The sequence below is a fragment of the Chamaea fasciata genome, unplaced genomic scaffold (assembly GCF_029207755.1).
Source record: "Chamaea fasciata isolate MVZ Bird 193981 ecotype frontalis unplaced genomic scaffold, bChaFas1.0.hap1 SCAF_6, whole genome shotgun sequence".
NCBI classification, from domain to species: domain Eukaryota; kingdom Metazoa; phylum Chordata; class Aves; order Passeriformes; family Sylviidae; genus Chamaea; species Chamaea fasciata.
The window spans coordinates 68,865,103-68,884,993 of record NW_027094091.1 but is presented as its reverse complement, the minus strand read 5'-3'; the positions used below and the strand labels follow the sequence as shown (position 1 = coordinate 68,884,993).

The 19,891-nt window shown below is 47.7% G+C and overlaps 1 protein-coding gene across 1 annotated transcript; it reads right to left on the bottom strand.

Annotated features, from left to right (window-relative positions):
• Positions 1–1,725: 1,725 nt before the first annotated feature.
• EREG (epiregulin) lies at positions 1,726–9,556 on the bottom strand. The gene is made up of 5 exons (XM_066186730.1): positions 9,459–9,556; positions 3,995–4,078; positions 3,730–3,853; positions 3,027–3,173; positions 1,726–2,207 (listed from the first exon to the last, which is right to left on the bottom strand). Exons 1-5 carry the CDS (start codon positions 9,502–9,504, stop codon positions 2,147–2,149), a joined length of 462 nt encoding a protein of 153 aa, XP_066042827.1. The 5' UTR covers positions 9,505–9,556; the 3' UTR covers positions 1,726–2,146.
• Positions 9,557–19,891: the final 10,335 nt, after the last annotated feature.

Genomic DNA, 19,891 nt, shown 5'->3' with positions numbered 1-19,891 from the left:
CTGAGGGGGAAAAAAAGATGCGTCACCATGTATCCTAACTGGGTCACAGCAAGAATGGAAGGAAGCTCCAAGAATTGATTTTTGACGTATCTTCCCACTGGGAAAGGCTGTGTAACATAGAGGCTGTGGCTGGAATTGCATTAGCTGCTACCAGTAACCCAGCAGAACAGGTTCCTGTGTCACAACTGGATTACATGAGAAGGAGAGAGGAAGTGAAAAGCTGAAGAGTAGCTAATAAGGGCCCTGTGACACAGAGTTAACCCAGTTAACTGGGAATGACCAACAATCCTTTTCTAGTTCAATGCTGAAGGGAGACACGAGGGTCCAGGCAGAGCAGGGAAAACTTTGCACCAACCGAACTCATCTCAGCCACTGAGTGACCTGCACTGAGGGCTGGGCAAAGACAGCCCCGCAGCACTGCCAACAGTGAGCACTTAGGTCACTTCAGAAGGTGGCAGAAAATAGCCACAGGCTACCTGCACAGACCTAGCATGGCAAGCATAATCCCTACAGGAGAACCCACGGTTGCACAAGCCAGGGGATCACCAGTCTCACACCCATATATACCCAACAACACAGCCCAACGCAGCCTGCGTGGATGTCTGACCAGGAACGGAGTAAAGGTTGGGCTTTTTCTCACATCTTCTGAAAGTGTGAGAAGGGATGGGATTAGCAGGGATGATTCAGGTGCTGCAAGTATCCTTCCTGTTCACAGAGAGCCAACATCTGGGGTTCAGGTAAACTCAGCAGGCTATTTTATCATTATTTTAGACCAGCAAGATATTTATGGCTAAACTCATAAATTTTCCTTGCCCGGCTCCAAGCTGTACAATGGATGGTGTGGCAGAAACTCTGTGGTGCTGGTTCCGAAGCCGGTGTCCTGTTGTAGCTACACTCACACCCTGAGCTGCCACGTGTGTGTTCAGCTGCAGAGACCCATCAGCTTGTGCTGCTGCCTCCCTGCTGAAATCCAAAGTACAGCCAGCACAACCTTCCTGAGAGTATGGATGAGCCAAGATCCATGCTGCTGTCATGCAGTACATGTTGGATATACTGCACTAGGAGCTGTCCTCTGAGACTTCCTCCACTTGTGCCAGTTAAAACTATCCACTGGAACTAAGGTGCATTGATACACTTTATTAATAATACTGTGTTTTTTTTTCTCCAAGAATAACTGCTGAGGCTTCAAAGACACTGCTCAGTCAAGCCATACTGTGTTTCACTCTAAGATCATAGAGTCCAAGCATTAATCCAGCATTCCCAAACTCACCAATAAACCATCTGCCCAAGTGCCACTTCTACATGTCTGTTAAACTTCACCAGGGATGGGGCCTCCACCATTGCCCTGGGAAGCCTCTGCCAGGGCTGGACAGCTCTTAGAGTGAAGACATTTTCTTCACTCCAAAATCCAGTCTAAACCTCTCCTGGCACAGCTTGAGGCCATTTTCCTTTTCCTGCTCCCTGGGAGCAGATTCCCTGACCCACCCTGGCTGCCTCCTCCTGTCAGGGAGTTGTGGAGAGACAGAAGGTCCCCTCCAGAGCCTCCTTTTCTCCCTGCTGAGCTCTCCTAGTTCCCTCAGCTGCTCTTCACCAGATGCGTGCTCCAGACCCCTTCCCACCTCCCTTCTCTGGATATGCTCCAGGCTCTCAATGTCTTTCCTTTCATGAGGATTTGTGGATAAAGATATGAAACAGGACTGGTTCCAGTACCGAGCCCTGGGGAACATCCCCAGGGACAGGATGCCAGCTGGAGGTAGCTCCATTCACCACCACTCTCTGGAATCAACAGACATTTTGACTTTGTCTAGAACTTTTATTTCAAGGAATACAATTGCTTTGAGTATATTCACAAGAATAAATATAAAATTCTTCTCTTCAGTGCAAGAAGACGAGTTTTTTATAAAAATATATCTCTATCCCAAAGAACCATTTAGGTAGGATTCCCTTTAGGAAATATCATTTAATAAAAAAATAAAACACTGAAAATAAAATGCTTGACCTATGCTTATTGAATCACCAAACAACTGAAATTTTTAAAAGGCTATAAATATTGTAAATATTATTAATAAAAATAATGTTTAAATAGATGGGTAGCCACTGAAGTCCATCCAGATGAACAAAACACCGCAGGAAGCCACAGTTTCTCCTATAGGGCACCAACTTCCTTGTATTCACTGGCATTTGTTTGTCTTCTCTTGTTTCGGTACCTGGAGTGGAAGAGAGAAGTGTGAGTTCTGGAAAGCCAGTTGCTTTTGGGGAGTGATGGGGAGTGGAGGGGGAAGGAAGGACGGAAGGGCAGTATGAGCTTCACATGTTTTAAATCTCTAGCAGCTAGTGTCCCTCTGTGCTCATTTCCAGGTCTTACATCACTTGAATGCAGCCTCCTTTCTCGACTCTTCACTGAAAATTCCACATCTGCATTAAAGTCTTCCTGCTGGTACTAGGTTTGTCTTTGAGAAATCCGGCTGGTTACCATCTAGCTGCCTATCAGGTCTGGGAAGCTGAGCTGAGCTCTCCCTCTGGAGTTGTTCCACCTCCTCAGCTCTCTGACAAATGCTTATCATTAGTTTTTAGGTTGGAGGATGATTCCTGCTGCTTTGGATCTGTTCATGGAGAAGAGTACTGTCCCCCTACGGTAAAGCTGATAAGGCAGTGCTCATGATACCGCACTCACCACAAAAACATACCAGATCAACAAAACAGCTAGTAGAAATCCAGCTGCTCTCCAGTCCCTGATGCCTGAGGGAATGGCATTACCAATGAAAGAACTAGAGTTTTCCTATTCCCTGTCTGCTCTCTCCTTGATCTCAACACACCCTCTAAGACAGACATGAACCAACCTATAGAGCCCCAGCACCACGGTGAACAAGCACCTGGGAGTGCTGCTGCCTGGCCTGCAGTCTGGGCCATGCCACACTGCCAGCTCACTGCCTGTCCTGAACACTTCAAGCGCAGGTGAGCGAGTCTGTGTTTGGAACTGTCTGCTGAGTGAGGGTCCCTGACAGCCCCAGGAACACAAGCCTCACCTTCTGCAGATGTAGTAGCTGGCAAGAGAGAGGGCGGTGAGGAAGAGCAGGACCACGATGACGGTCAGTGCCACATACTCCTTGCTGAGGGGCTGCCGGACCAGCTCCGAGTGCACACACCGCACTCCGGAGAAGCCCACGTCACACCTTTGGGTGAGAGAGGCATAATCAGAGACATGGCCGTGGGGTTATACCTCAGCAGCTCACAGAGCATCCCATGCTGCTGGCCTGCTGTTTCCTCCGGGACAAGACACTTGAACTGATGTAGCTCAAGCCCACGTGGTCCTAGAGACAACTGCAAATTGTTCAGGTAAACGAGCAATACTCTTAAAAATGCCTCAGGTGTCTTTATTTCATGGGATGGATCAAAGGAGAGACCTTGGTGCTGTCCCTGAGTTCTGGATCTCATACTACAGATGGACAGGGAAGCACATCAGAATGAATGTCCCAAGTCTAAGCTGGGTTGGTCACTAATTTCAGGTGTCTGACACTCTCATAGAGATCACTGGAGGCAGCACATGTGCTTAACACTTCCTTAAATGCAGCTGAGCATTATGGATGTGGTGCTCCTCTTCACTTTCTTGTGAGCATTTAATACTTGGCTGGATTGGTGTTTCAGCTAAGTGTCAGTGGCAGCCAGATCAAAGGTCACCTCAAAGCCCACCTCAGGGAAATCTGCAGGATGAGTGGGTCCTGTCCATACCTGCAATAGTGCTCATCCAAGTCCACAATGTACACACACTGTCCATGGAAGCAGTAGTCCTTCATTTCAGGCTTGCATCTCGTTATCCCAACTTGGGCCACACGTGGGCTGTTCTCTGTCTGGACTGCAAGGACATTTCATTAGCACCTCTGGATACGGGCAACTCAGAGAAAAAAGATTCCCAAGAGCACCTCAGTGAGGCTGCCAGTCCAAGGAAGATTGGAACCAAAGATCTGTTACTTACAATGAGCTGTGCAGTACTTACTGAGTGCTGTTGTGCAGTTCTCCATTTCACCAGGCCCACATAACGGGATCACTGTTGTGCCCAGGACTGCTTGCAGTAGGTAACCTATAAGAGAACAAAAACAATAGTCAAAACTAGATGCATTTTGAGTTCAGTATTTAAGCTGCAGTAGTAATTAATACAAGAAGAACAGAAGCTTCTCATCATGGTAGGAAAGACCCAAAGTTGAAAGCTGAAAAAATGTAAGTCTGAGTGATTCGCTGCCTACATTATACATGGCAGCCCAAAGAAACATCTCTGAAATACAAATTTAAAATGCAGAACAAAGATTCAACAGAAACCTGCTGTCTGTGATCACCTCTCGCCAACACTGAGTGAAACTGGGCAGGAACAGGCTTGGAGAGATTATAGGGAGAGGCAGGAATTAGGCCATTTGATGATTATGTTAGGTTTCTGACTGGTCAGGCATGGCACCTGTGCAAGGGAAATAGCCAGGCTTTCACAATTAGGCATGACAATCCAGCATTCATCACAGGAGGAATCCTTTTGCTGATCAAAATCAAGATATCCTTGACTCACTACAGCCCACAGGAAGAGAATTTCCTAGGAATCTGCAAGTCAGTGCAGCTGGTGACTCAGCACATCAGGTCAGTGCTGAGCCAGGATCAGCACCCCACCATTGGCTTCAGAGACCACTCACTGTTTGCGATAGGCTTAACAAAAAGGCTGCCCTTTACCAGCAAAGAACTTACTCAGCACTCTCCTTGCTGAAGGCAACTGAAGGGCTGGACAGTTCTTGCACTGACACCCACTCTTTTGGCAGTTCTTTGGTTAAAAGCCTGCTTACAAAGCTGCTAACACAAGATACTAAACACTCCTCGTTTGCCCATGGGCTTGGAGAGGTTACTGACCACTTTATGGACCCTGTGCCACTGTTACTTAACAGAATGCCAGAAGAAATAGGCACAGCTTTCAGGTATTCCACTAGTTAAAGAAACATTTCCAAACAGGATTCGAAAGCCAGCACAGGTACCTGTAGCTTCATGGCTAGTCCATGAGGAATAGTGAATGTTTGCCCTGACTGGCCATGAAATCCACCTGGCTAACACTCTTGCTATGGTCACAAATTAACCTGCTCATGAACTGCTTAGTCATCAGCCCCATTCCAAGGAAGTCTGTAATTTGTGTCTTTAGGCTGTTTGCCTCTATTAACTTGTCAGGTCATGTATGTCTAATGGAAGGGAGTGTGCCTCCATAATTTCCTGATTGTTCTAATTCAACTCCAGTTATTAGAAAGTTTCATTACATCTCAGGGTTAAATCTAGTAGTGGTAATTAATGGATTTCCGGCAGCTCATCTATTTCTGGGTGATTAGTAGGCTTCCTTTATCCTTCATTCCAGCTACACACAAAACCAGCAGAAATATCTAAGAGGGACAGGGCTTCTTCCTGTGTTTGCATTTTTAAAAATACTATTCCTCCTCCTTACCTCCCTCTACACTGCATTCCTTGCAAAGCTAATAAGCCAGATTTCCACCCAGCTCTAGAAGAATGAACAAAACCCAGGTCCCCCAGAGCCAGAGCAACAGTAACAGATCCATGATGCCGGGCCCCTGCATCAGCCGGAGACTCCTGTGCCTGCTGGCATGACTCAGCAGGACCTGCCTTTCCCTCCGATGGGGCAGGACATGCAAGTTTACTTTCAGGGTGGGATTTTTTTAAAGCAGCAGCGTGCTCACTGTAGATTTCCTCAGCAGCAGCAGTTGAACACTTCTGTGAGGCCAGTGTGAGTTGCTAAAACAGAAAGTTCAAATGTGTGAAAGAAGAGGCCATCAGCTATCAGACAGTGGCAGCCCAAGGGTCTGGGGTCCCAAAAGATGTTGGAAAATGATTTATTGAGTCAGTTCTTCCCAGGAACTAGGGGGACATTTTAGCACTGCTCCATGGACTAAGCTGCTCCCTTGACAGGGAGGAGCTATGGCATAGGACTGCAGTGTCCCGCTAAAGATACCTCATGTCACAGAAAGAAATAAGGACAGAAATTAACAAAAGACAAGGCTAAATATGCCAGAGGTATTCCAAATGCCCACTTGTTAAGCAGATGGATTAAGCCAGCTGAGGATCTCGTGCAGCCTACACATTTCTGTCACAGTTTGCACACTTCCTTGACCTGGGCATAACCTGAGCAGCTGCTTTTTAAGATGAAGTTCCCAGTCTGAGACTCAGCAGAACCCAGCTTTCACATTTGAGAAAACTCCAGTGCAGGTCCATGGAACAGAGAGGTCAGCTCTCCTCTTGGCTCCAGAAGGAAGCATGGCTTTCCAGTTAAAGGCCACAGACATCTGTAAGGGACAAATTAAAAATAACCTCCTCCTTAACACTGCCCAAGGGCTTTCCCAATCCCAGCCATGTGCAGGTGCCTCCTCCACCTGATTGCAGGCACTCAGGGCCAGAAAGGCTGGACTGCAGGCGTGGATATTTGCTGACACCCAGAAGTATTTGCTGCTTTTGGGCAAAGTTCTTCCTGCTCTGCACTGCTCTGTTTTGCCCTTTCCCCCATGCACATATTTCCCCTCTGACATCACTGGGAGGATAAGGGATCTGCACACAGCAATGGCAAAGGAGAGCCTTTCCCAGGATATTTATCAGATGATGCATACTAAACACAGCACCTGGGAGAGGTTATATTTTTATTCCTTCACTGTTCATTAAGCAAACACAGGGTACAAGATAACAGTAATGAGGTGGTGGATTTTCACGTGTGTCTTGCAGGAATGAGAGTTACATGTCATATTCCTACATCACTGTGTGAACACATAATCCCATCCGGCTTCACAGGTATTCTTGCAAGATTAACACTGACAGCACTTACTGAAACAGGAATAATGCTGCTGCTTACTTGTCCTTCCTTGAGGGATGAAAAGAAAATGAGGGCCAGTGACCAACTGCCTTTGCTTCTTGCAGCCTCCATCACAGACAACCTGCAAGGGTTAATCATCAGTTTGCCCACTGTGAGCCAGCTGTAGTTTCCAGTGGCAGGATGACTGCTAAGGATGAAGGATGCACATGTGAGATGCTGAGGACTGAGGACTACTCTGTGGAGGATTTACACTAGGGTAACTGTCAAGTTTCTGAGAGCTCAATCCTTATTTGAGTTGGCTTTGTCTGTCACTGAGATTGCCAGTCTTGCACTAAGTCACCTGAGTAATGCTACCTCCCATTTGGCATCTCTGTGGTCTCTCTGCCACAGCAGCAGCACCTACACCCTCTGCATGGGTTGCACCTCCAAAGCAGACGTGCCCAGGTGATACACACCTGAAGGATCTCAGCCCATTTTAACTGCACAGACAGATCAAGGTGCATCCCTATCACCTGATTCCGCACATCCAGGGCATGTCTTAACTGTCTAAGGCCTTCTTTGGTTAAACCAAGCAGGGAACATGGAAGTTAGCTGGTCTGTCCTGCTGGCTTTGTGAGCATCCCTAGTACCACTGTTTAATTTAAGAACTGCAGACTCACAGCTGTGGATGTCCAGGATCAGGTCACAGCAGTGCTAAGGCAGCCCTGGAAACACCAGTCTGGGATGGGAAGACTGATGCTCCAAAATTGCTACAGGCCCACACGATCACCTTCAGCATTGTACCAGGACTTACCCTTAAGCAGAGATAATGCAATTATGTGCACCCAGTCATCCCTTCCACTGCTTCCACCCCTCGGGAGACCTATGCACCAGGGATCTTACATGCTGCCCCCATGCCTTGGCCACACTGCATTCCACCACTTGCATGGGGGCTGAAGTCCCTATGCCACAAAAGCAGAAATCCATTTTTACTTCCAGCCAGACACATCAGCCGCTAACACTCTCCCCATCATCAGATGCAGCGATCTTTATGTTGAGCCAACTTGCTGACAGCCAGGAGAATTCGACACAGGGAAATATAACATCAGCAGTTCCTCCAACTGTCTGGTGAGTCTGGAGGTCCAACACCTGCCTTTCCCACTGAGTGGGCATTACAGTGAGCACAAGGAGATCGGTGCCAAGGCTCCTGCAGCAACTCCCAGAAAAGGCAGGGCCCAGGCTTGTCCCCATCACACCCACATCCGCATGTGGCTGGCATAGCACCATGTCCCCTCAGGAGTGAGTGACATCTCTCTCCCATGACTGCCTTTCTGCTGTGCAGTCTCCAAGCCCACAGTAGCCAGGATATGAACCTGGCAAGGACTGTCACTTCAGTAAGCTTTCAGCCATTTAGCAGGGAACCTCTTCCAGTCTGGCATAACACCAGTGACAGTCTTCCCAGAAGCACCAAGCTCTGCTTACACTCCTGCCCTGGGAGGGGAAGGCAGTAAAGTGCTCATAGCACTTGTTATGATGCCACCTAGCTATGACTAATCCATCCCAGATGTTGTGCCTGCCCCGGAAACAAAGAAATTCATACACAGATCCATGAAGACATACCAGTTCCTACCAGTGTCAGTCTGTGCAAAGCATGGCTGACTCACAGACTACAAGATGTTTAGCCTGCTGTCCTGGCAAGTGAGATGCTGTGCAGCAGCTGATCCATCAATTGTTATGGAAATACCAGGCTAAGATGAAAGACAGAAACTCATATTGCAGTGGGCTTAGAAGGTGAGAAAAACATCTGTCCCAAAGAAGAAGCCTTGGGAACTGAGTTTGCCCATCAACTACAACCTCGAGCCAAACATCCTGAGTGTGAGAATACACTTTGTCATTAAAGCAAGGTGTGAGTGTGCCAGGTCTCAGAACTTTGCTGCCCATACAGCTCAAATTGCCCAACAGGGTCAGCTCTCAGCCGTTGCCACCTGTCACTGTCAGCACCCCGTGGAGGTGTGTGACAAGGATCAGCTCTTGCATCACAGCACTCCCAGGCCCCAGGACTCTTGATGCTCTAAGGATACATGTGTTCACTTGAGACTTTCAGGTAGCTTATGTCATATAATAGAGTAACACACTCCCAGCAAGGAGGTGGAGAAGTGTCAAGCAGAAGGAGGCCACAACCTGTTTTGTTATCATAGGAAAGTCTCTGCTGCTGAGAGGATTCACCCATTGAGCTCGCCCAGAGCATGGCCTGGGTGAAGGCAGCAGGACCAGGCTACAAACAGGACAGGTCAAGGTGAAAGAGAACAGACTGCACTGGAAGCAGAGCTGTGAAGAAGGGAAATGTTCACCTTCACTCGGTTGCAGGACACACCTAGGCATCGCACAAGCAACAAAATATCGTGTAACAACACACCACAGAGCATGGTGTGTGCTCCACTCCTCGGCTTGTACAATCCACCCGGGTACACCTGTCAGCACCTGGGACTTCATCTCGGAGAGAGACCCATCAACTTCATCCGAAGGTAACCTGAACTTTATGCTTTGACGAAGATTTCCCAACAGCCAAAGAACGCCCCTGCCCCAGGATGCAGCACCCGATGCCCTCCCAGCCCTTGCCCGCGGGAACGGGTACCTCGCCGCTTACCAAGGAAGAGCAGCAGGCTGCGGGGCCACAGGCAGCCGGCGTCCATCGCCCTCGGTCCCCACGGAGCAGAGGCAGGAAGGGAGGAGACGGAGGCAGGAGCGGCGCCGCGATGTGGAATCGGCCGCCCGCCCGCCCGCACTTTTATGTGCCCGCGGAGAGGCGGGGCCCGGCGCGGTGACACCCGGCCCGCCCGGCAAGGGGCAGCGGCCGGGCTCGGCCTCCGCGCTTCCTGCCGGGCCGCCCCCGGGCCCCTGCTCTGCCCGCGGGCGATGCCCCGACGGGGGGAGGGTCAGCGCCCCGGCCGGCTGTCCCGGCCCTTCGCTGGGAGCGGGGGGCAGCTCTACCCCCTCCGGCCATCGGCTGGTGCCCAGGTACATTAGGTGTCCCTCGTTCCAGCAAGTAGGACTGCAAATACTACCTGGGGCCGTAAAATTACCCGAGCCCTCTGAGCCGTCTAGCCCAGGCTCTGATCCCCGAGACTTCCCGGGGCTGTGGATGCCTACGGCACAGCCTCGGGACCGCAGCCTCTGCTTGCCCTCAAAGCATCCATGCACTGTGCAATGGCACGAGGCCCTGCGGACCCGGAGCCATGTGCCCAGGTAGGCCCTGCCGGCACACAAGGGACCATTGCCATTGCCATGGACACCACATGTGTCTAAACCAAGGTTTGGGAAACACCCCAGGGTGAGCAGCTGGAAACTTGCTGGCCTAATCTTCCATCTCTGGCATTTCTGAAGTGACCCTCAGCACACATGTGCAGCTGCCACGGAGCCCCAGAGCTGGGGGCAGAAATGGTTTATGAAATTACAGCATAGGCAGTAGGAATGCCAGCACCTCACCCGGCACCTGGGCTGGCCACAATGGTCTTGAGCTCAGGGGGTGTGTATGCCATGTTCCCCCTCCAGCCCCTGGCCTCACCATGGCCCACTAGCACAGGCAGCTCCTGGAAGCAACACCTCTCTCAGTTATAAGATCCTTGAAAGAGCAGCCAACCAGTTACAGCTATTTTTAAAAAAATTCCTTTCAAGCATCCTGTTGAAGCCCATGCACTCTGTCTATATTAGGCAAGACCTTGTTGAGCAGTTACGTCCCACCATTAGATAACTGAGGCATCCCACCCACCAAATCCCTACTGCACACATTTGCCTAAAATATGAAGTGCGTTTCATCTCAACAAGCTGCTCAGCAGTGATGATTCTTTCCCTTTTAAAGGAAAAATCATCTTTCCCTGCCTTATTGCTCTCCATAAAGGTATATCGATACCCAGTTTATTGTGGCACTGTTAAGTCTATCTCACTGTGAAAGGAACCAGAGTATTGACACTGAGTTGCACTGTAACAGCTGATGACTCAAGTGTCCCTAACGTTCTCTATTTTATAAGCAGTTATTGATACAAGAGAGGTAACTGCAGAAGATACTGCAGAATACCATACACCACAACTCCATGTTCAGAATGCAGTTGTAAGTAATAAAGACATTCATTCAGGGGGCTGCAATAGCTCTGGTACTTACAAATCATACTCCTTATTTTCAGAGCATTTTCTTAGGTCAACAGTGGCGTGGAGATGCTGAAGTGAAAAAAGGCAGCGTGTTGCTAAAGAATTGTGTGTCAGCATCACTTATGAATTACCTAAATGGTATGAGAGTTGGCAAGATAAATGTAATAAAGCTCAGTGTGAAAGTAGCATTTAGAAGGATGCCCTCCACAGGAAGTAGGACATGATATAGCTGGAATCTTTTCCTAAGTCCCCTTTTTTCCCCCTCTAATTAGTCATGCCATGCAGATGGTGTCTTTTTTGATGCCACATGACTGTTTTTGTTGCTTCTTTAATTTGTGCTGATCCCCCTTATTAAGGATTTTATTGTCTGCTCTTTCAGGGATCATAATGAGTAAAGGAAAGAATTGCAATTATTAGCAACGTGTTTCTGTGTGTGGGCTTACAGATGCCTTAAAAAGAAGCATCACTGAAGAACTTCCACTTTATAATTAATTTTACACTTAAATTCCTGCATGATTTATCCTCTGAAAGGCAACATTTAATTACAGCCTTGTACCGGTACCCAGATACCAAGTAATGGTGACACAATTGGAGCAATTCATTGGAATTTCCTCTTTCACATCTGAATATATGGAAGACAAGTATCATGGACACATCTTTGTTTCATCTTTCTGTAATGTGCTTTGTTTCACAGTACCCAATCTTGCATCCGGCATCCCTGCGTGCAGCTTTCACCATCCCCTCCTCCACGTGTAGTATGCCTCTCCACGTGGAGGATGCCTCTTGGGATAAGGCTGGCACACACCTCAAGAGCCAGTTTTCCAAGAGGCCTTGCAGCATCAATGGGGTCATTGTAAGGCAGGCTCATTGCATCCCACAGGTCCCAGTAGGAGTGACAAGTCTGTGCAATGCTGAGAGGCAGCACCGATTGGGCAACAGAACATCACGGGTGCATCTTCACTGCTGGCCTCAATTTCAGCTGGGGTGAACCGGCACACCCAAGGCAAGGCGCCCATGGATTTGTGCCCCTTGGCATCCGACCAGTGAGGAGCCCCCTGAGTGGTTTGACATTTCAGGATTTTTTTCCTTACTAAGAGTAATGAGAATGTGAGGAAATACCTTAAGAACTTGTGTGAAAGACTTGCTTGCTTTTATTACCTTGCACCGTCTTAACAACCACCTTTAAAGGAAACCTCTCTTTACAAAGTACAGAGGTTCAGCTGAAGTCCTTGCTTCAGCTTGCTTCAGTCCTTGCAATGTCTCAAGCATTCATCTCCCCTTCTGTGACAGAGCAGCAGATTTGCAGCAGTGATTATTGCAAGGGTACAGACTGAGCCTCGTCTGTCAGTGTATCCATCACTGATGACACACAGCACTTTCTATGAACCGCATGCCCTTTCTGATTTAAAGAGGAAAAAACACAGCTTAAGCGTATATTTTTCTGTGGTGTTTATTTTCCTCATTGGGACTTGCTGTAGAAGAATACATGTGTTCACAACAATGAACTGCCCCTTTATCTGTGTGTTTTTACATAACTGAAATCATACATGGCAAGTGTCTGTACCAACTTACTTTAGCTGCCTTCTGTAGGACTTGCACCCAGTTTTATGCATTGCTGCTGTGGGCATGGATCTGCATTGGTTTCATGTCTTGAAAACAAGACAAATTTGCAAAATCAACATCTTTTCTTGCTAGAAAGTATTTTTAAAATGGAAAGAAAATCATTCCTAATCTTGCACTGATGCACTCACCACTGTTACGCACACCCGCAAAGTAACAAAAAGCAGCAATTTCATAAATTCTTCGGAAAATCATCCAGAATTTTTCAAACAGCATGAGTGCACTTGTCAGTATGTCTGTAAGCAGACTTACATACAGCAAGCTTTCATTGCACAAAATGAGAGATGCTCAAGAAATACTCTCAGAGGGTCAGACATCAATTGGAATGCACTTCACTCTTGACAGCATTTTCATTTGAACTACACAAGATTATTATTAAGTTCCCAAAGGGATATAAAAGGCATGTAGATGTGGCATTGGAGTCACAGTTCAGCAGTGGGCTTTGCAGTGCTGGGGGAATGGCTGAACTCAGTGATCTCAGAGGGCCCTTCCAACCTAAATGATTCCATGATTTTGTGAAAATCATAAATGGTAGAAATCTTGTGACTCATGGGAACACAAATGCCCTAAGAAAGGAAGGTATTTTTAACTGGAATACGTAGATGCAACTGTGTGGAGGAAATGGAGGAAAGAAAAACATCGAGCCAAATTACTCCATTTAAAGGTCAGTTTCAAATTTGCTGTGAATGTGAGGGATGAATTAAACAACCAGTCTGTCCTATAAACTATGAGAGTTCAAATTCTGCACCCACGGCTGAAAGTGGCCAGTGCCTCTTCCTGTAAACACAAGCATGAGGTCAAAGTTACTGGACAACATAGATGTTTTGCTATAAAAAATAAAGAACAATTCCCCAAATTCACTGACTTCTTTGCCAACTTCTTGGGTCAGCATTAACCAACAACTTAAAAAAAACCCAAAAAACAAAAACAAAAAAAACACCCAAGCAGCAAATTCTCATCCTCCTCAGAAGATGGCACTGAAAAGGGAGACAGGTCTCCCACTTCATGTTGCATTCCTCCCTAAAGGGCAGTTTCTAAAACATCATTCTCCTGTCTTGTATGACTTTGCCATTACTCTCCCCTGGGCAAATCCTGAATGGCTCAACGTGTCTCACGGGCAGCAAGAACTTTTAATGCTCAGCTGGTGATTTCCCTTTCCTAATTACAGCCCAGTGCTCCATGCTGAGCGATTTCTTAGCCTCCAAGGGGTTGAAGCCTTTCTCATTTGTGGAGTCTTTCCATGGCTTCTGCCTTTACTTGGTGCTGAACAAATGCATGCCCTTTGCTGAGTGTTATCAAGCCAAGTCGCCCGTCCCCCCCATATCACTGTCCCTATATCTATTAATAGTTTCTCCTTGCTTTGGGTGAACTGTTTAGAACAATTACATAGAATAGAATAATAGAAGGACAAAGCTTGAAGCAAAAGGGATCTCCACACAGCATGCAGTAGGTTGCAAGCAAGCTGGGAGAACACCAGCCCCTTACCCATCAGTCCTGTGTGCTGTTCTGTCCATCAGCACCTCTTTCGAGTTTATAAAATCATCTTTTCCACAGAATTTCTTATTCTCCAGGGACAAGGATTAACCGCTGAGAGACAGAACATATGCAGAGATGAAGACTGCCTTCTCTGACAAGTCACCATGTGCACACGTGGGTGCATCATTTATGCCCCTGATCAGTGGCCAATAGAACTGAAATTTCTACATGGCAGCATGTTCCTGGTGGATGACTGTATGGCCCACCCACTCGATGGCTCTGCCCAGAGAGTGACATCCACCTCAGGACAGTGAAATGATAGCAAACTCACTGCAATGGGCATTGGTGTGACTCACCAGCTGCTCTCAGGTTTTTTGCACAGCAGTCCGTCCTGGCTGTGGGCTCTCTGTCTCGACCTTCCATGCCTCTCCTGTACTTCCCATCAGGAAAGCTGGTGCCAGCATGGGGAAGACAAGAGGAAGACACAATCAGAGAGAAGCACAGACCTGCTGAAGCACGGCACCAGCCTCTAAGGCCTGCACTAAAGCCTGAGCAATATGTGCTGCACACACACCATCAGTAGAGCCCCTGAGTCTTCACTGCTCCATCTGGGAATCTTGGCTGTCACAGACCTCAGCTGCATTGGCTTCAATCCCTTTGGCAAGATTATTTTGGCCCTTGGTAAATATTTCACTCTTGTATTTCAAGCATATATGAGCAGAGGAAGGGCTGACTAGAGCGGGCTGTTTCCCTGCCTGTGCTTGGCCTGCTGAATCCAAAGCAGCCCTGAGCTGTGACTCGCCCCGTGCTCCAGGCCCTGTTCCACCACTGGGATTTCAGCTGTCCACAGACTCCACGTTTTGGCTGCAACACAGCAGTGACTATCACCTGCATGCCAGCCATGCACACGGGGACCTGGGGCACCCTGGACAGGAGGAATGTGTCATTAGGGATGATGGAGTAAACAGCAATCCACCTGAAACCAGATTAGCCAGCACATGTTTCAGAAACCAAATCTAGGAAAGAGCCACAGGTCTCTGGTGTATTTGTTTGGCCTGGTAACCAGTGCTAAGCATTGTAGCAGATGTGCTTAGTGGAATTCCCCCATCCACAAGCATCATGGGACACTCCCACAACTGTTCTGATAATTACTGTTAATCATTACTATTACTGAAGTGACAAAAAAAAAAAAAAAAAAAAAAAAAAAAAAAAAAAAAAAGAAAGGCTGTGAGGATCAGGCCTTCTTTATTGTGCTGCCTGTTGTCATGCGGAGGTGATGAGACAGTCTGCCCCAGGGAGCCTTTAAACACAGGTGTCCAATTCATTGCTGCAGTCATATTTCAAAGTAGGACACTGTGGTCCCCAATGAAGCTCTCCTACAACTCCAGCAAAAATAATCCATGGCACTCCCTCCAGCTCACATCAGCTGGGAGCCTGGCTAGATATCATGCTCTCTGCCTGCAGGTAGATGCAGATGGAAGGGAAAGAAGATGATCAGGAATACTTTGATGTTGCAACACCCGACAACACATCTCCATTCGGTGTTCTCGCTGACTGGGCCCAACCTCCTATAAAACTCCATATTCTTTGTTCTCCAGTGAATTTAGTACCACCAACTTTTGAGAGCCTATGAATCACACGGTATGTGGAAACCTCTGCGATTTGGTTTGGGAATGACCAAGACTATGTGAAATCATCTAGTCACCTTCTCCTCCCATCAATGGTCTGAACATCATCTCAGGTATCCAAGTCTCCCTGGATACTGTTCCTGGGTCATGCACAGAAGAAATGGATTAGCCAACTTTGCCACAGACTGGGTACTGGCTGGAAGTCACAGAGAATGACTGTAGGCCTCTGTGGGGCTGAGAAGGGCAGGGAGAACTCCTGCACAGGTGGAAACTATCTGCCTACAATGCTGACTTTTCCTCCCAGGAAATGCAGGTCAGGCTGTTGTCAACCACCAGGAAAGGAGACAGACCCCAGTTCTCTGGTCAGAGCTGGCAGTTCCCCAACCTATCTCAAGAGTGCAGCATGGATTCTTCCCACACTTAAAAAGCAAAATAAAAGGTGTTTTGGGCCTGCATGTTTCTCTGCTTTCTTAGCAAGGAGCTGTGGGTTTGCCCAAGGGCCAAGGGGAGGCAAAGGCCCAGACCCCAAGGAACCTGTCCCATCTCTCCATCCATGGGTAACAGAGGGTGCTGGTCATTCGAGGTGCAAGTAGGAGATGGCACAAGACAGGAATCTGCAACTGGATGTCCTGGGGGGGAGGTGGCAGCAGCCACTTGGCTGACTGTGACACTTCCTGGATAAACTTCTCCATGAGGGATCTACACATCCACCCCCTCATCCTCGTTCCTGCAGCTTAGTGTTATTTAAGAGAGGCAGAAGATTTCCTTTATGACACTGGGAGTGCATGCGTGTAAATCAAGAGGGAAAGGACAAAGGCCAAGGCTGGATTCAACTAGATCAGTGATGCTATTAAATTAACAACAGCACTAAGCTATGGCTGGCAGTTCTTGATCAATCCTCTTGCACCCAGGGTCTTTGTCCTTCATATAGGAAATTAAGGGCTAGGGAACAAGGATGAATTAGCCAAGCCTGCCAACCACAAATTTGGTCTCTGAACTTCGTTAAACTTCTGAACAATAGTTCCTCTATAGGATTTTCAACAGATATCCCTGAGAACCCCTTTTTTGTGAGGCTGCACATCAGATGCTCAGGATGAGACTGACTTGCAGCATGCCTACAGCCAAGGTCACCCCCTCAAGCATCACACACTCACTTTGCAGCTCCACACCCAGATTAAGCTACCCTGCCCAAACCCAGAACACAAGCAGCCTGACATCAGCCTGAAGCCCATTAAGCCAGCACAGGAGACAACCTGTCTCAGGTGAAACATGCCCGACCTGAGAGCCTGTGCAGAACACAGCTCTGCTCTTCTGTGTCCAGCCTGCCTCCTCCACTCTTCCCCGTTTTGTTCCTGTAACACTCCCCTTTGTGAACCAGGAGAGGGATTTCCAGGAAGCACTACAGTACACAAAGCTCATTACCCGTCTTTCCAAACCAGCCACTTTAAAGGGCGCAGGGATTAACTAAACTAAACCAGAGGTCTCTCTGCAAGCCTTTTCCCAGTGTCTCACACTGCACCTTATGCAACGCGCCGTGCATCACTGCGCGCATTTAATTGGAGCGGAGCAGCTTTGATTGCCATGTCGCATCATCAGAGCTGCCGGCTGCATTGCTCGTGTTGGAACTGTCTTTTACGCAGATCTGACTAACAGTGGAGCCTTTGGGCAATGGCCTTTGATTGTTTACATGGCTCCCATAAACAGGATATCACCAATTTGTAAATATCGTGTCAGAAGCCCCTCAGCTGCACTCAACCAGTTTGATACATGCCCGTCTGCAGCACGGGCAGACATCTCTCCTACGCCTTCACTGGTAATGTTGCACAACCCTTACTGACCACGCATTGCCTGTCATGGTACGTACCAAGACTTCTACTTCATGGCTTCTTTGAATTGTTTGTAGAGGTGGTACATTTGGAGAGCATTTGCTGGGGAATTTTAAATCAAAGGAATGATACATTACTGTTGGCATTATCTCCCAGAGGCTTATGCTGTGTAGTTCTCACTCAGGTAGAGAAGGCAAGGGAGTTACACAGATACGAATGCTTGTTGCTACATCTTACCTAAAGGTAGGGGTTTTTTTCTCTTTCATATAAATAATTCATTCCAGCTGAATGAAGACAGTGACACGTGGAGAAAAATCTAAATTTTCTTGTGAGTTTCTTCAGTGTTGCAAAATAGGGTTTTCTGATGGTCAATAATTAGATACTTCTCTGTAATATGCAAATTTTCTGCAGTAAATATAAAAACACCTTTTAAAAAGAAGTCATAACACCAAACTCTTATGTTTTGGCAGTGCATCTCAGGACAGAACCTCCTAGCAGAGCTAGAGAGAAGCTCAAAACTCACTGTCAGCTAAATACTTTATTAAAAGCAAGGCACACCTATCCTGGTTGGCTCAGATTTGACTAACTGGGTAACCAGCTCTGAGGGATGGACGAATTGCTTTTATGCAGAGGGAAGCTCCAGCTTGGAAGCAATCAGAAGAGCATCACTGAGAACTGTTGATGTAAAAGTAGAAGCACCGAGCTGAGTCACTGCACATTCACAGGTGAACAACCTACTACTGGCAGTGTGCTGATGCCAAGTAGTCTGACAGGACATCCTTAGCTCCAAAAACCAGTGCCTTGAAGAACTGTAATTCCAGGCTACAATCATGGCATCAGGTCAGATGCCAGCAAAACATTCAGCTACTTCCCCAGACATTGGCTAAAGGGGCAAGACACATATGCTATGTCACAAGGAAGAAAAAAACTAGAACAAGTCTCATTTCAGTCTGATTCCCAGAATAATCTCAGTGGTGTTCCCAAAACCTTCATAGACAGGACACCATTTTCTTCTCCTCTGCTCCTGTGAGTGGCACAGACTGCTCTGGTGTCATTCCTACTGTCAATGGGAAATGTCAGGCCCATGTTACACCCCTCTAACCCATCATTACCCAGGAGCCTGCCACCAGGGTAGTTATGCCTCAACCCTGGAGGGACTGATGCAAATGGGGAGAAACACTCCTCTAGGTTATGGTGAGAAAAGCCTCCCTCCCATGGGCCTTTGCAGCCACATGATAATATCTTTTAAGTTCTGTTACATTATTGGTTAGTTAGTTGATGTCACCCCGTTCAGCCCCTGTCTACCATTTATGTGCCCTTTCCAGAATGTTCTTCCCTCCCTTAACCTCCATTAGCCTAATTTTGCCACAGTGCACTGACCCAGTTATCCTATTAGTTCCCCTGGCTCCTAGCCACTCCCCTGCACCACTTCCCTTTATCCCTATTGGCCCTTGACCCTCAGATCCGCCCCTTTTGTCTCTATAATCCTGTGCCCTCAGCCCAATCCTGTTCTCAACTGTGAACCTATTCGAAGCTCTTCTCATCCCTGAACCTATTCGAAGTTACTCTCATCTCTGGACCCCTTCGCTGTTCCCTGTTTGTGTTCCTGAATAAACAGTCTTCGGATATCCAAAGGAGAACCCGTCCCCTCACTTTGCTGTCAGGGACATTACAGCAGTGTGCTCTGGGCTCAGAGACACAGGTCGCTCTCTAGGACCGTGGTATGGCGCATGTGCAGTAATGATCAGCACCGCCAGAACAGTGACAGCCACAGCTGAAACAGATGTTCAATGTAAAGGAAATCATCAGGTACTTGTTCGATTTAAAACAAGGGGGGAAAGGCAGCAGTGTAAAGTCCTAACCCTACTTGTTCTAAGGTAGATCACTGCATACTGCACTATGAACTCAGCTGGGATCCAGATTGCTTTGCAGATAGAGCAGGAGGAAGCTGTAACTTACTACAAGTGTACCTACAGCCAAGGAACGAGATAACTAAATGCCCTTGGTGGAGATATGAGAGGCATTTGAAACATAAAAATTGCTTACCTTTCCCTTACTGGGTAGGCAGATAAACACAAATGTCTCTGTTCAGTAATGCCTGAAAGTCTGATGTAAGCCCTCAAAAGCAAAGAAAATTAAGGCTTAGAGTAAACCATGGTGCAAGGATGTGCATCCCCCATCATCATGAACATTCCCCATCATCTCCAAAATAGGCAGTTCCAGAGAACTGCACGAGTTGGCAGAGATCATGGGCCCAGTGAGCATGGGAGAGCAGAGGCTGGTGCTTCTGTGCAGGAAACGGAGCCTGCGTGTTTCACATGGGCATTCCCAAGTGCTGCACCATGTTCAGACTTTCAGTCATGTGGCTGCTGGGACACACACAG